General features: G+C 42.7%; 1 protein-coding gene across 1 annotated transcript in view; it reads left to right on the top strand.

Annotated features, from left to right (window-relative positions):
* The window catches only part of SLC36A2 (solute carrier family 36 (proton/amino acid symporter), member 2), a 32,478-nt gene extending 17,797 nt beyond the window's left edge, over positions 1-14,681 (top strand). Inside the window, exons 8-10 of the mRNA XM_011931625.1 lie at positions 6,019-6,185; positions 9,196-9,365; positions 14,163-14,681. Coding sequence (XP_011787015.1) covers positions 6,019-6,185; positions 9,196-9,365; positions 14,163-14,434 — 609 coding nt within the window. The 3' untranslated portion in view covers positions 14,435-14,681. The remainder of the gene's footprint in view (positions 1-6,018; positions 6,186-9,195; positions 9,366-14,162) is intronic.

The raw sequence follows: 14,681 nt of genomic DNA, 5'->3' as shown, positions 1-14,681 counted from the left end.
AAGAAAGAAAGAAAGAAAGAAAGAAAGAAAGAAAGAAAGAAAGAAAGAAAGAAAGAAAGAAAGAAAGAAAGAAAGAAAGAAAGAAAGAAAGAAAGAAATCATAGGTCATGGAGATTTACCTCAGAGTTTTCTTCTAAGAGTTTTATGGTTTTAGTTCTTACATGTAGGTCTTTGATCCATTTTGAGTTAATTTTGGCATGTGGTATGAGGTAAGGGTCAAACTTCATGTTTTCATATGTGGTTATCCAGTTGTCCCAGCACAATTTGTTGAAAAGACTATTTATTCTTTCCATGTTGTATAGTTTTGACACCCTTGTCAAAAATCAATTGACCGCCGATGTATAGGTTTATTTCTGTACTCTCAATTCTATTCCATTGGTCTATAAGATCATAAGTCTACCATTATGCCAGAACCACACAGTTTTGATTACTATAGTTCTATAGTATTCCACTTTAATTGGCCTATTGACTTTTTGACTATATCTTTTTCTATAGTACTTTTAGTAGTTTATCTAGGTACTATAATATATGTTTTCACAGTTTACTTTGAGATAATTAATATTTTATCACTGCTAGTAAACTGTCAACATTTTACAATTGTATAGGGCACTTCCCCCTTTATGTTGTATTGCCATATGTATCTAAACACACTGAAACACCAACAATGTTATCATTTTTGCTTTCAATAGTCATACATAGTCCTTGTAATAAACTTACTGGGAAAAAACAGGCTATTATATCTACTCAGATATTTACCATTTCTATTGCTCTTTCTTTATTCTTGAAATCGCATTTCCTTCTGGCATCATTTGCCTTCAGCATGAAGAACCTTCATTAACATTTCTTTTAAAGCAGGTCTGCTAGTGACAAATTATCTTCATTTTCTTGATCTGAGATTGTCTTTATTTTGCCTTTATTCCTAGAGGATATTTTTTCACAATATGGAATTCTAGGTGAACAATTTTTTTCCATCATTTTGAAAATATTATTTCCTTCCTTTTTGCCCTCAGTGGTTTCTGATGAGAAATCTGCAACTGTTTGAATCATTGTTCTCCTATGTGTTTTTCTCTGGTTGCTTTCATAATTTTTAAAAATCTTTTCTAATCAGGCATTATACTGTATTATATTTAATATAGTTTCTTTCAGTTTGCCCTGTACAGGATTTCTTGAATCTGTAAAAGTTTGTCCTTTATCTAATTTACCTAACTTCAGCCATTATTTTTTTCAGATTTTTTTTTTCTTTACCAATCTCTTTCTCTTCTCCATCAGAGATCCCAATAACCTGAATGTTAGACTTTTTGATATATAGTCATCCATTAGTATATACAGGAGATTGGTTACAGGACCCCGCTCCCCCCTCCCCTAAACATACACACCCAGTGTATAACCAATCTGCACCTACTCAAGTCCTGCAGGTGGCCCTGCAGAACCTGAGTATATGAAAAGTCAGCCCTCCATACATAAAGTTTTGCAGCCCATGAATACTGTAGTTTTGATGTGCATTTGGTTGAAAATATCCACTTATTTGAGGACCTGCACAGTTCAAACCCATGTTGTTCAAGAGTCAGCTGTATATCCCACAGGTTTCTGAGGCTCTGTTCATTTTTTTAAAAAGTCTTTCTGCTCTTTGTTGTTCAGATTCTGTCATTCCTGTTTATCCTCAAATTTACCGACTCTGTTTTCTGTTATCTACATTCTGCTATCAGGCCCCTACAGTGAGGTATTTAAATTTTTCTTATTTTATTTTCCAGTTATAATATCTCCATTTGTTTCTTTTACATTGCTTCTACTTTGCTAAGAACTTGTATCTGTCCATTTATTTTAATAGCATTCTCCCTTACTTTTTGAAGTATGGTTATATTACCTGCTTTAAAGTCTTTGCCTAATATTCCCAACATTTGAGTCATCTTAAGGTTGGCATCTGTTGTCTTTTCTCTTGAAAGTTGGTGAGATTTTTCTTGTTCTTTGTAGGTTGAATAATTTTAGACTGTATCCTATGCATTGTGAATATTATTTTAGGAGACTCAGGATCCTGTTAAAATCCTCTTCAGAATGTTGATTTTTGGTTTTAGCAAACCATCTACCTAGTTAGATTCAGATCATAAGTCCTTGCTCACCTTCTATGGGCCATGGTTCCAATATCCAATTAGTTTTCAAAGCCGGTAAAGTGATATTTGGCTCTACCCTGCTCATGTGCCACCTAGTGCCAATCGGCAGACAGGACTCTACACAGTAGTTCCGTTCTCAAAGCCTTTGCTTTGATGCCTCCATCAGTTCCACACACGTACAGCTCAGGGCTGGGCCCAGGATATTATTCACAGATTTTAGGAGATTGCTTTTTCCAGTTTTCTCTCCTCTGTGTTTTGCTGGACACTCGCCAGCTCACAGTGGCTTCTTTTTCCCATCCTCTGGCTAGAAAGCCAGGATTTTAGCCTCCTACACTCTCATGTACTTCCTGTGACCAGGTCTGCCTCTGGGGATGAGCAATGAGTGAAAAGAGAAAGAAAAAGCCTAATAGTGATTCTTTCCAGAGTCAGTTTCATGAGCAGGCGAATCATGCAGCCACATAAGGTCCAACCTTCAGAAGGATCTCGCACTTAGTTTAACGCTCTGCTGGAACCATCTTTCACTAAGGAACCCTGCGTTTTCATTTTGTACTGGGGCCCATAAATTATGTAGCCAGTCCTGATTTCCCACACTCTTCAGACTCTTAAAGCCCATTTTCCTAGTACTACTGTGTAGAGAGGATTTTTATCTCAGATTTTTGGGTGCCTGTGTGACCACTACAGCCACTGATACACCAGAATGCTGCTTAGTAACTGGGACTTGCCTTAGTGACTGGGACTTACCTTGAGGTCTCGGCCTGGAGATAAAACAAAGAAACAGAAAAATAGAGATTCTCTCCATGCCCTTCATCCCACAGGGGACCCTATTCTAAGTCATCTGGCCAAAAAGAAGTTTCTCTTTGCGTTATTTTCTGTCTGTATGTACCACATAGTTCTAAGATTTGGGTGTCCCTTGAGGTTAAACTGGGACATATGGGAAGAAACAAAATCAGGAAACTCACCACCATGACAGTCGTTTTTTCTTTTTGATTTCCCTCCCCATTTTACCTGCTACTATTTACTCTTGAGAACCTGTGCACAATTGCTTTATGTATTTCATCCAGGATTTTTAGTCGTAATTAGTGAAAGAGATATTGTGAAGTGTGCTTACTTCATCTACATGGAGCTGGAAGCACTTTGTTTTTAGAATTTGGAGTAGTCATGGACAGAAGCAGAGTGCAGTGGTTGAGCAAGTGACTTTGGAGGCAGAATGTGCTGGAATCTTGCTTTGGCCGGGGCTACTCTCTGAACTCTAACACTCCAACTATAAAATGATGACAATGTTTGTTCAGTAAGTATTTCTTGAATGCCTACTATGTGCTGGTGATTCTTAGTATTAGTTGAAATTATCTTAAGAAGAACTCTTCTAGCCCAGTCTCCAATTTTACAGAAGAGGGACAGCCCCAGAGAGAGAAAGGGACTTCAGTTAGGTCACCAGCTAGGAACTGTGCAGATGTGATTAAAGCCTAGTACATCTGACTCTCAGTCCAGGGACCTTCCCACTCGATGTCAACAGCCATTTATCTCTTTGATTGATTGACTGTGGAGAGAGAGAAAGAGACAGTGAGAGAGAGAGAGAGAGAGAGAAAGAAAGGAAGCCAGCTACCGAGTCTGAGCAGGCCTTGTGGAAAGATCATTTTTGGCCTTGAGAATATATGCAACAAAATTGTGTTGCAGGGTGCAAGAGCTCAGGTTGGATTGTCTGCTCTCCATACAATTATTGTATAATCGTCAAACATCCTCCTGAGCACCTGCTGCAACTAGATCTAATCCAGAAGAAAGTGGAAAGGCACAGGGATGACCCAGCCTGACACTGCCCTCAAGCATCTTCCAAATGCCTGGAATGGAGGGAGGGTTAGGGAGTTTCAGGGCTGGAAGTCTGCATGTACGACAGAAAAGAATTCAACCGTATAAGGGAAAAGATACTAAATTCCTTAGTAACAAATATACCCATTGCTATAGGAGTAGAAGCAGGTACTTGGACTTTGGATAACAGCGCTGGTCTACAACCTGAATCTGACACTTTCTGGTTCTGCAACTTGGGATAAGTTATCTCACTTTCAGAGCCTTGTTTTCCTCATCTGTAAAACAAGAATTATGGAGGTACCACCTTCATAGAGTTATGGTCTTCACAGTATTAAAAAATAACAACCGCCAATATTTACTAAGCCTTTGATGTGCCATTATTGTGCTTGTGTAATTCTCCACAAAATTTGCAAAATTCGGCCAGGTGTGATGTCTCTCGCCTGTAATCCCAGCACTTTGGGAGGCCGACGTGGGAGGATTGCTTGAGCCCAAGAGTTCAAGACCAGTGTGGGCAACATGGCAAAACCCTGTCTCTACAAAAAAATACAAAAATTAGCCAGGCATGGCAGCACGTGCCTGTAGTTCCAGCTACTCAGGAGGCTGAGGTGAGAGGGATCTCTGGAGCTCAGGATGCAGAGGTTGCAGTGAACTGTGATTGTACTACTGCACTCCAGCCTGGGCAACAGAGTGAGACTCTCCAAAAAAGAAAAACAAAACAAAACAAAACGAAATTCATTTGAGCCCGTTTTCACATAAGAAAACAGATTAGCTAAATAGTGCATGTAGAGAGTGCTTAGCACACAGCCTGAACAAGGAGTAGGAGAAGGTAGGGGTGGTCTCTTGGACAGTAAGAGTCTGAGGAGGAAATTATGGGATGAGAGACAGGAAGATTGGTTTCAAAGACAGAAGAGATCTTCAAATGCCCAACCGGCAAGAGGCAGACTGGCCCCAACTTGGATTCTCTTAGAACCAGGTATGCATTTAGGGGAAGAAGGATTCTGAGAACAGAAAAGTGAGAACCTGGGGTGTGGGGAAATGCATTGCTGGCAGAACCAGGAAGCACTGTCTGGTCCCAGCTGCCACCAGCGCCCTTTGTTCCTGGAGTCTCAGACTCCCCACTGTACAGTGATGGGGTTGGGTGAGGGGAGTCTGCACTGGAATTAGGAGTTTCCAACACAAATGCCTTTGGAAGGCAGGTATTATTCACTGGTGGGTCAGGGTGAGGGGAGGAGGGCCTGGTGAATGGGAAAAGAATGTTGAGCCTAAAGGCATTCATATTCAATTATCAAAGACTGTGCTGTCAAAACAAAATGCATCTGCTGGCCAGATCTAGCTGACCCAGTGTTGAGATCTTTGGTCTGGATAAAATCTCAGGGCCCTTCCAGCTCTTAAGGGTCCAGGGCTCATCAGGTGACTCCAGGCCTTTCTTTTTATCTCCTTCCTCCTCCTTACCCTCATCTTCCTACCTTTTTTCCTCCTCTTTTATTTCCTTTTTTTCTTTAACTGTGGTAAAACACACCTAACATAAAATTTACTCATCTTAACCATTTTCGAGTATACATATATGTTAAGTAAATTCAGATTATTGCACAACCATTGCTGCCTTTCATCTGCAGAACTCTTCAGCTTGCAAAACTGAAACTCTGTACCCATTAAACAATAACTCCCCATACCCTCCTCATGCCAGTCCTTCCCAACTAGCATTCTGCCTCTTTGGACCTACCTACTCCAGGTACCTCATATAAGTGGAATCAGGCAGTCCTTGTCTTTTTGTGATTGGCTTATTTCACTCAGCATAATGTCCTCAAGATCCATCCGTGGGGTAGCATGAGACAAAACTTCCTTCTTTTTAAGGGCTAAATAACATTCCATTGCATTGATACACCACATTTTGTGTATCCATTTTCTGTTGCTAGACCCTTGGGCTTGCTTCCACCTTTTGTCTATTGTGAATAATGCTACTATGAACATAAGTATACAAATATCTCTTTGAGGTCCTGCTTTCAGTTCTTTGGGGTAGACATCCAGAAGTAGGATGCCATTTTTCTTTATGTTCATATTTCTCTTTTTCCTTCTTTCTCCTTCTTACATTGTGATGTTTCTGTAGGTTCTGCCTCTGGAAAACCAGATGAAGAATGCCCGCCACTTCCCAGCCATCCTGTCTTTGGGAATGTCCATCGTCACTTCCCTGTATATCAGCATCGCGACTCTGGGCTACTTGCGGTTTGGAGATGACATCAAGGCCAGCATAAGCCTTAACCTGCCTAACTGCTGGTATCTTCATGGGCTGTCAGGTGGCGGGGACCCAGGGATAGGTGGAAACTTGTAGATCACTTCCTCCTCCCTTCCACAGCTGGGAAACCGAGGTCTAGAGAGCCTCCCACAGAAGAAGCAGAGTTGTCATTAGAACCATGGTCTCCAGATTCTCTGTCCTGGGAGTTCCTCCTTCAACAACAGCCTCCCAAATTGAGTTAAGCATTGACATCTTAGTTTGAAGGAGGACGTGACTTAAAAAGAGAGGACAAAAGTGAGAGCCCTTGGTCTCCTAAGGAGAGAAGGGAGGGGCACTGGGAGATGGCAAGAGACAGAGAGAGGAGTCGGGGGTGGCCACACTTCCCATAGTCTTGTTTGCCACAGCCAGTGGTTCACATTCCCCAAGTCAGAGTAACCAGATAAAAAAATGGAAAACAAAAACCAATTGGGCTGGCCTGGGCAACATGGTAAGACCCCACTTCTACAAAAAAATTACCATAACTTAGCTGAGCATGATATCTCATACCTGTAGTCCCAGCTATTTGGGATGCTGAGGTAGGAAGATCACTTGAGCCCAGGAGTTTGAGGTTACAGAAGGCTGTCATCACACCACTGCACTCCACTCCAGCCTGAGTGACACAGTGAGACCCTATCTCTTAAAAACAAACAGGCCAGGCTTGGTGGCTCACGCCTGTAATCCCAGCATTTTGGGAGGCAGGGTGGGTGGATCACCTGAGGTCAGGAGTTCAAGACCAGCCTGGTCAACATGGCAAAACCACGTCTCTACTAAAAATACAAAAGTAGCCAGGCACGGTGGTGGGTGCCTGTAATCCCATCTACTCAGGAGGCTGAGGCAGGAGAATCGCTTAAACCTGGGAGGCAGAGGCTGCAGTGAGCCGAGATGGTGCCATTGAATTCCAGCCTGGGCAACAAGAGCGAAACTCCATCTCAAATAAATAAATAAATAAATAAATTAGCTAGGCATGGTGGCACACACCTGCAATCCCAGCTACTCAGGAGGCGGAGGCAGGAGAATCGCTTGAACCTGGGAGGTGGAGGTTGCAGTGAGCCGAGATGGCACCACAGCACTCCAGCCTAGGTGGCAGAGACTCTGTCTCAGAAAAAACAAGCAAAACGAGTTGGGAAGGCCACTGGAATCTGTAAAAGTTTTGTGTTCTAACATACCCAATTCATGCAATAGCCCCCACAGACTTCAACAGTTCCATATTGAACAGACACATGAACCCACATCCCACTGTGCAAGATTTTCTCCCACACCAGGTAATGTTATTAATTAAAGGACATTTGGGTCTTCTCAAGCAGAGAGTCACAGTCAGTTGGAGCCCTAATTTGCCTAACTGGGGCTCCTTTCCCAAGATGATAAAGTCACTCATCAAGCATTTATTGCATGCCAATTATAAGCAGATGCCAAGCAGCACTGATATGAGTAGACTATGACCTTGGAGCTTCACTGTCTTCATCGGCTCCTGATTCGGTGGTAATGGTGGAGGGACAGATAATAGTGTATGGACACAAACTATAACATAGAAAAAGAAGCTCTCCAGAGTAGCAAACAGGCCTTGGGGATTTCCAAGGAAAGAAAGCACATCGGAAGGAGACAACAGGGAAACTCATTGTCTAGCAGGTCAACTCTCTCCAAACATGGACCATTCTGGTACACCTGAGTCCAAGTTCCAGTTGCACCACCTACTAGCTTGTGGTAGTGGATGATTTACTTCACCTTTCTGAACCTCCGTTGCCTCATTTATAAACCGGAGTTGTCATGCGGATTAAGTTGGGCTGTGTCTAAAAGCATCTGGCTGTGGTACCTGCTCAGAAGAGAGGAATTTCAAAAACTTGGAGGTGTTTGAACAGACGGAAATGAGAGGGTGCCCAGGCAGCAGGACTAGTGTGAGCAAGAAACACAGTAATGTGGAAGTTAGCCTTCTTAAGGAATGGGCCAAACACACACACACACTTATTTATTTATTTATTTACTTACTTACTTACTTTTGAGACAGAGTCTCACTCTGTCACCCAGGCTGGAGTGCAGTAGCGCAATCTCGGCTCACTGCAACCGCTACCTCCCAGGTTCAAGAGATTCTCCTGCCTCAGCCTCCCAAGTAGCTGGGATCACAGGTGTGTACCACCACACCTGGGTAATTTTTGTATTTTTGGTAGTGACAGGGTTTTGCCATGTTGGTCAGACTGGTCTCAAACTCCTGACCTCAGGTGATCCACCCCCGCTCGGCCTCCCAAAGTGCTGGGATTACAGGCGTGATCCACTGTGCCCAGTGTCACACACACATTTATTAAACATGGAAACGCATCTACATTAGTGAACTGAAGGAAAATAGTCACATCTCAATAGATCAAAAAGAAAAAAACTTAGATAGAACTCAGTATCCCCTGAAGCCTCACACACTCTCTGCCCCTAGCTTGAGGCCAGCAAGTAACCCTGTTTCTCCTTGTATTCCACCCTGACTCCCCCTAACTTCCACATAGCCCTATTTATAAACTGTCACTTCCTCCAAGAATTTGGGATTCTGCAGTTCTCTCAACCAACTAGAGACAACTGTTATGTGCCAAGAGCTTTGGGGAATTCGGAGAATTCCTAAGGACTGACAGATCACAAAAGACTAGAGTCTTTTAGATCCAGGGCTTTTGGTCTTAGCCACTTATCATCTGTGTCTCCCTGGGCAAAGAATCTGGCCTGAGCCTCTCTTCTCTAAAACGTAAGATTGAGCATCAGATGGTAGTGATTTGCGAAGATGCAATATATACTCAAGCTCAAGATGGTTTTTATTTCATTTGGAAATGACCCTTTCAATTGTTTCCGCGGAATCAGGAAAGCTTCCCTCTATTTTCACTGCATGCTGTGCTGTGACTCCCTCCTGACTCTTAGAAAGTCCCTCTCAGTCACTTTCAGAAAGGAAAACAAAAGCCCAAGTCATTGTCCCCAGGTCAGAGGTTAATGTTCCAAGGAGGAACACAGTGGCCATGGAGAGCAGCGCTGTGGTTTGTCTTGCAGGCTGTACCAGTCTGTGAAGCTTCTCTACATTGCCGGCATCCTGTGCACCTATGCCCTGCAGTTCTACGTCCCTGCAGAAATCATCATCCCCTTTGCCATCTCCCGGGTGTCAACACGCTGGGCACTGCCTCTGGATCTGTCCATTCGCCTTGCCATGGTCTGCCTGACATGTGAGTAGAAAGGAGAGTGCAGTGTTCCTGCTGACCTTTTCTGAGGGCTATCAAGAATCATCCAGAATGGGCCGGATGCACTGGCTCACACCTGTAATCCTGGCACTTTGGGAGGCCAAGGCGGGTGGATCACCTGAGGTCAGGAGTTCCGACCAGCCTGGCCAAAATGGGGAAACCCTGTCTCTACTAAAAATACAACAATTAGCCACACATGGTGGCATGTGGCTGTAACCCCAGCTACTCGGGAGACCAAGACAGGAGAATCAGTTGAACATGGTGGGGCAGAGGTTGCAGTGAGCCGAGATCGTGCCACTCCAGCCTGGGCGACGAGCAAGATTCATCTTAAAAAAAAAAAAAAAAAAGAATTAGCCAGATGGTAGAGGGCAGTCATGACAATCAGCATTTACTGAGCACTTACTGTATTCCAGGGACCATTCTAAAGCTTTACAAGTGTTCACTCATCTAAGCCTCAAGGACAACCCCATTCTTACATGTACCTAATTAGACAGATTTGCTGGTGTTCAGCCGAAGGGATTGACACAGCTTATCAAACAATAATTGTAAGAACTTGCTGTGCACTCTGGCACATGCCTGTGATCCCAGCACTTTGAGAGGCCAAGGCAGGCAGATTGCTTGAGTTCAGGAGTTTTGAGACCAGCCTGGGCAACATGGTGAAACCCCATCTCTACAAAAAAAAAAAAAGAAAAAAAGAAGCCAGGCCAGGCATGGTGGCCCATGTCTATAGTCCCAGCTACTTGGGAGGCTGGGGTGGGAGGATTGCTTGAGCCCAGGAGGTCGAGGCTGCAGTGAACTGAGATTGAACTACTGCACTCCAGCCTGGACAACAGAGTCAGACCCTGTCTCAAATAAATACATTAATAAATAGATAAATCATAAGAACTGACATGTATTGAACACTTACTGTGTGCCAGGCACTGTGTTCAGCTCTTTCTAGTCTAGATTTCATAATATTTTATTCAGTCCTCACAACAATTCTCATGAGGCAGAACTATGATAAACCCTACTTCATGAAAGAGAAAACTGAGGCAGTGAGTGATTAATAATTGGCCAGAAAGTGTCAGAGGTAGGATTTGAATTCAAGTCATATAAGTCTAGAGCCAGTGCCCTTCACCTCCAGGGCAGACATTGAAAATGGGACTCTAATTTGGCAACAGGTGTTGTTTGAACCTCATGATGTTGTACAAATGTGGGCCAACATTTAAAATGTGGGCAATCTTCCATACAAATGCAGATTTTTAAAATTTTTTGGTGGGGCTACTATAAAATGACTGGGCAAGCCTGGGGTCACATTCCCTATCGGCAACAATCAGCTGGGGCTCCTTGGCCCCTGGACGGCCCTGTGCTTGCCTGTTGGCTGAAGTCATTCCCACTCCCCGGCTCACAGCAGCCCCCATGACCTGGAGCACCCCAATCTGCAAGTATTCCACCAGAGGCCAAAGGAGATGGCTAGAGATTCCTGTATAGAGTAGAGGTGGCCCAGCTGTCCCTAAGATGCCTTTTGATTGTAATTGCAAAAGTGTCTTCTTTTTTAAGGCCGAATTGTATTCCACTGTATGTACAAACCACATTTTCTGTATCCATTCATCTGCCCATGGACATTTAGGAAATTCTTTTTTTTTTTTTTTTTTGCATGACAAAATGTTACTTTTAGATGATTATCAGTACACCGAGTAATAACATGTAACAAGTTCATGAATTCTACCATCTAGTAATTTTAATTAAGAGAAACTAAAAGCAGCCCAAACAGTTATACTAGTATTCATTATTCTAACCATTAGCAGGAATGGACTAATTTAAGGGTGGCTGCTGCTTCACACAGATTACAAATAACTATTTACTACTTTTTCATAGTTAGAATCCTGGTGTTCAGCCTAAGGGATTGACACAGCTCAAGAAAACACTACAGGGAAAAAAATGATTAATCTCTTTCTTTCTTCAAATGACTTTTTTTTACTAGATAAAAGAAAGACAAAGTCAACACTGAATTGATATATTTGTTACTCGAGCTAAAAGGCATGGGAAAACAGATGACATATACCCATTAAATTTCTAGGAAATACGATGTAAAAAGAAAATCTATAGATAAGTTCTAAGTCTGTACAAAGAAGCTAGATTTTATATTCTCTGAGAAGTGAAGGGACCTGCTACATAATATACAGAAATCATGTAATGCCTTTTCATAAGAATATAACTTGAACTTCATATTCCTCAAGGGCATCTAAAATGCCAGTCCATGGTACAGGCACTTCTTTCTCCTACTCTTCTTCATTTATGCAGCAGTTTGCATGGATTTCTGTCAGGTATCACAGACAAAAGCCAAGAGGCTAGCCAAGCCTTCACCCCCGTTCTGCTGGAGGTAGTTCTGGAGGCTGATTCTCTTCTTCTGAGCCTCTTGTGCCACTTGAGTGCCACGGCCACTGTGAGATTCCAGGGCTGCAGCTTCCTTGGTCTTGAACTCTTTCTCCCTCTTCAGGCGGTGCTGTTCAGTTTCAGCCTCAGCTGCCCCCTTGGCCTGCTTCAGCCTCTATGTCTTTTGCTCAGACTTGGACACCTTCTCAGTGGCTGTGTCTTGGCCTGCAGCAGCTGCTGGATCCCCTGAGACTGACTGGCTGAGGTGGCTCTTGATTCTTGCTTTTCTAGGCCAGCCCACAGCATTTATTCGACACTGATTTTCTTCTTCTGAAGTGATTCATTCTCAGTTTGACCTTGAAGGCAGGAACCATCCAGTATCTTAGAGATTCCAGATAGATCAAGGAATTTACCCCACAGTATAAAGATAACAATCCCTTACGCCTACACTACACTTCATACATTATCAATTAGCATGTATGAGTAAATAACTTGAAGTAATAGCAAAGATAACTTTTCTGAATGCTTTACATGAAAAATCTCATTGAAGACTTTTATGTCCTATGCAGAATGAATCACAATACCTAAAAGGATAGTAGCCTTCATCTCCATTTTGCAGCTGAGGAAACAAGCTGAGGAAGGGGTGGGACTTGGGCAAGGCCGTACAAGAAAGAATCAGACTCCTGCCTTCCAGACCTGTTCTGTTCTACCACACTCCTCCAAAGGAGGCCTGCTCACGGCTCCTGGGACTTCTTGATGACCAGGAACATTTTTCATCAAATATAATAAAAAATGTAAAAGCCCAGGTCTGTAAAACATCCTGCTAAAAAAACACAATTTCAAAATTTTTAGCTTTTCTTGTTTCTTTGTTAGGTGTTTTCTGACATGTATGTAAAACCTGGAGAAGACACTTCTTTAAAGACACCTTGTGGATTTTCTTCCAACTGAAGATCTCTTTGTATATAAATAATTTCATATTCTAATTGTTGGCAAGTAAGAGGTTTTCATACTCATGTTAATTATTTATTAAAATGCTCGGCATTTTAAAAAGCTATTTATTTATTTAATTTATTTATTTTTATTTATTAAAATGCTAGGCATTTAAAAAAAGACAAGACTTCTAAAAAAATTTGTACATTGATACAAATTTTCATAGTACAAACCTTGATAGTTTGTACATTGATATATTCCAAACAGCTTGAATGGTTCCCGGCACTGTTACTTAGTGTTATTTATTAAGTAAGAGCTTAAGTTTTATTGGATATGTAAGGGTCCAAAATGCACCTTGGTAGCATAAAGATTATTTTAAGCTAAAAACATCTGAACAAAAAGAAGCTGCAGAAAGAAACTTTATGTAATCGTCTTTTGCTGATGTAAGCAGGACCTCCTGAAAAATACAGCTGCCATAAATCCCTTCTTTGGGAAGTTTAGAGCCAGAAAAGAAACTTAGCATTATCATTGGAATAACTAACTGTTTCACATATTTTATCTGAAACTGTCATATCTTCCATTTGTTCTTCCATAAAAGCCCTTCCTCCTCCCTCCTTTTCCCCGTATTAAGGGGGTGTCTTTGGCTGTTCTGGAAGCCAATTCATCTCAAGACTCTGGAGCTTATAAACACACTTTGTCTTTTCTCTCGTTAATCTTACCTACTGTCAGTTACATTCACAGGCCCCCAACCACTGACTCTAAGTTGGTAGGGGAAAAGTTTTTGAATGAGTACATTTCCTCCCAACAATATGAATGAACAATATGAATGAATACAATTAAGAGACACTCCAAATTTTGTTGTGGTTGTTGTTGTTGTTGTTTTGAGATGGGGTGTCACTATGTTACCCAGGCTGTCCTTGAACTTTCGGATCCTTTTGCCTCAGCTTCTCAAATAGCTGGGGCTATAGGAATGTGCCACTATGCCTGGCTGAATTTTTAATGTGTAACTTCTAGGGAATATGATTAGGGATATTGGAGGACTTTCAACTTTTCTTTCTGTAATTGAATTTCTGCGAAACAACTGGTTTATTTTTTAAGAAGAGGATTTTTTTTTCTTTTTTTTCTTTTTTTAATGAGACAGGACCTCACTTTGTCACCCAGGTTGGAGTGCAATGGTGCAATCTTGGCTCACTGCAACCTCTACCTCCCAGGTTCAAGCGATTCTCCTGCTTCAGCCTCCTGAGTAGCTAAGATTATAGGCTCCTACTACCACACCCGGCTAATTTTTATATTTTTAGTAGAGACAGGATTTCACTATGTGCGACAGACTGGTCTTGAACTCCCAACCTTCAGTGATTGACCCATCTCGGCCTCCCAAAGTGCTGGGATTACAGGTGTGAGCCACTGTGCCCGGCCAAGAAGAGGACTTTAAGAAGAAACTTTCAAAGCTTGGCTAAACCTGGAATTCTCTATCTGTCCCCTATCCCCTCCCTGCAGGCATCTTGGCCGTCCTCATCCCCCGCCTGGACCTGGTCATCTCCCTGGTGGGCTCCGTGAGCAGCAGCGCCCTGGCCCTCATCATCCCACCGCTCCTGGAGGTCACCACCTTCTACTCAGAGGGCATGAGCCCCCTCACCATCTTCAAGGACGCCCTGATCAGCATCCTGGGCTTCGTGGGCTTTGTGGTGGGGACCTACCAGGCCCTGGACGAGCTGCTCAAGTCAGGAGACTCTCCCCCATTTTCCAACTCCACCACTTTTCTTCGGTGAGCCTGGCACTGTTCCTTGCCCACCAGCACCCGATTTTTATTGATATGGATCTCTGTTTTTTTATTTTGTTTTGTTTTTTTTGAGACGGAGTTTCACTCTTGTTGCCCAGGCTGGAGTGCAATGGCACAATCTCGGCTTACTGCAACTTCCACCTCCTGGGTTCAAGCAATTCTCCTGCCTCAGCCTCCCGAATAGCTGGGATTACAGGCATGGGCCAGCACGCCTGGCTAATTTTGTATTTTTAGTA

The sequence above is a fragment of the Colobus angolensis genome, unplaced genomic scaffold, assembly GCF_000951035.1.
Source record: "Colobus angolensis palliatus isolate OR3802 unplaced genomic scaffold, Cang.pa_1.0 Scaffold90, whole genome shotgun sequence".
In the NCBI taxonomy this organism is placed as follows: Eukaryota; Metazoa; Chordata; class Mammalia; order Primates; family Cercopithecidae; genus Colobus; species Colobus angolensis.
This window is presented reverse-complemented; position numbering and strand designations above follow the sequence as displayed.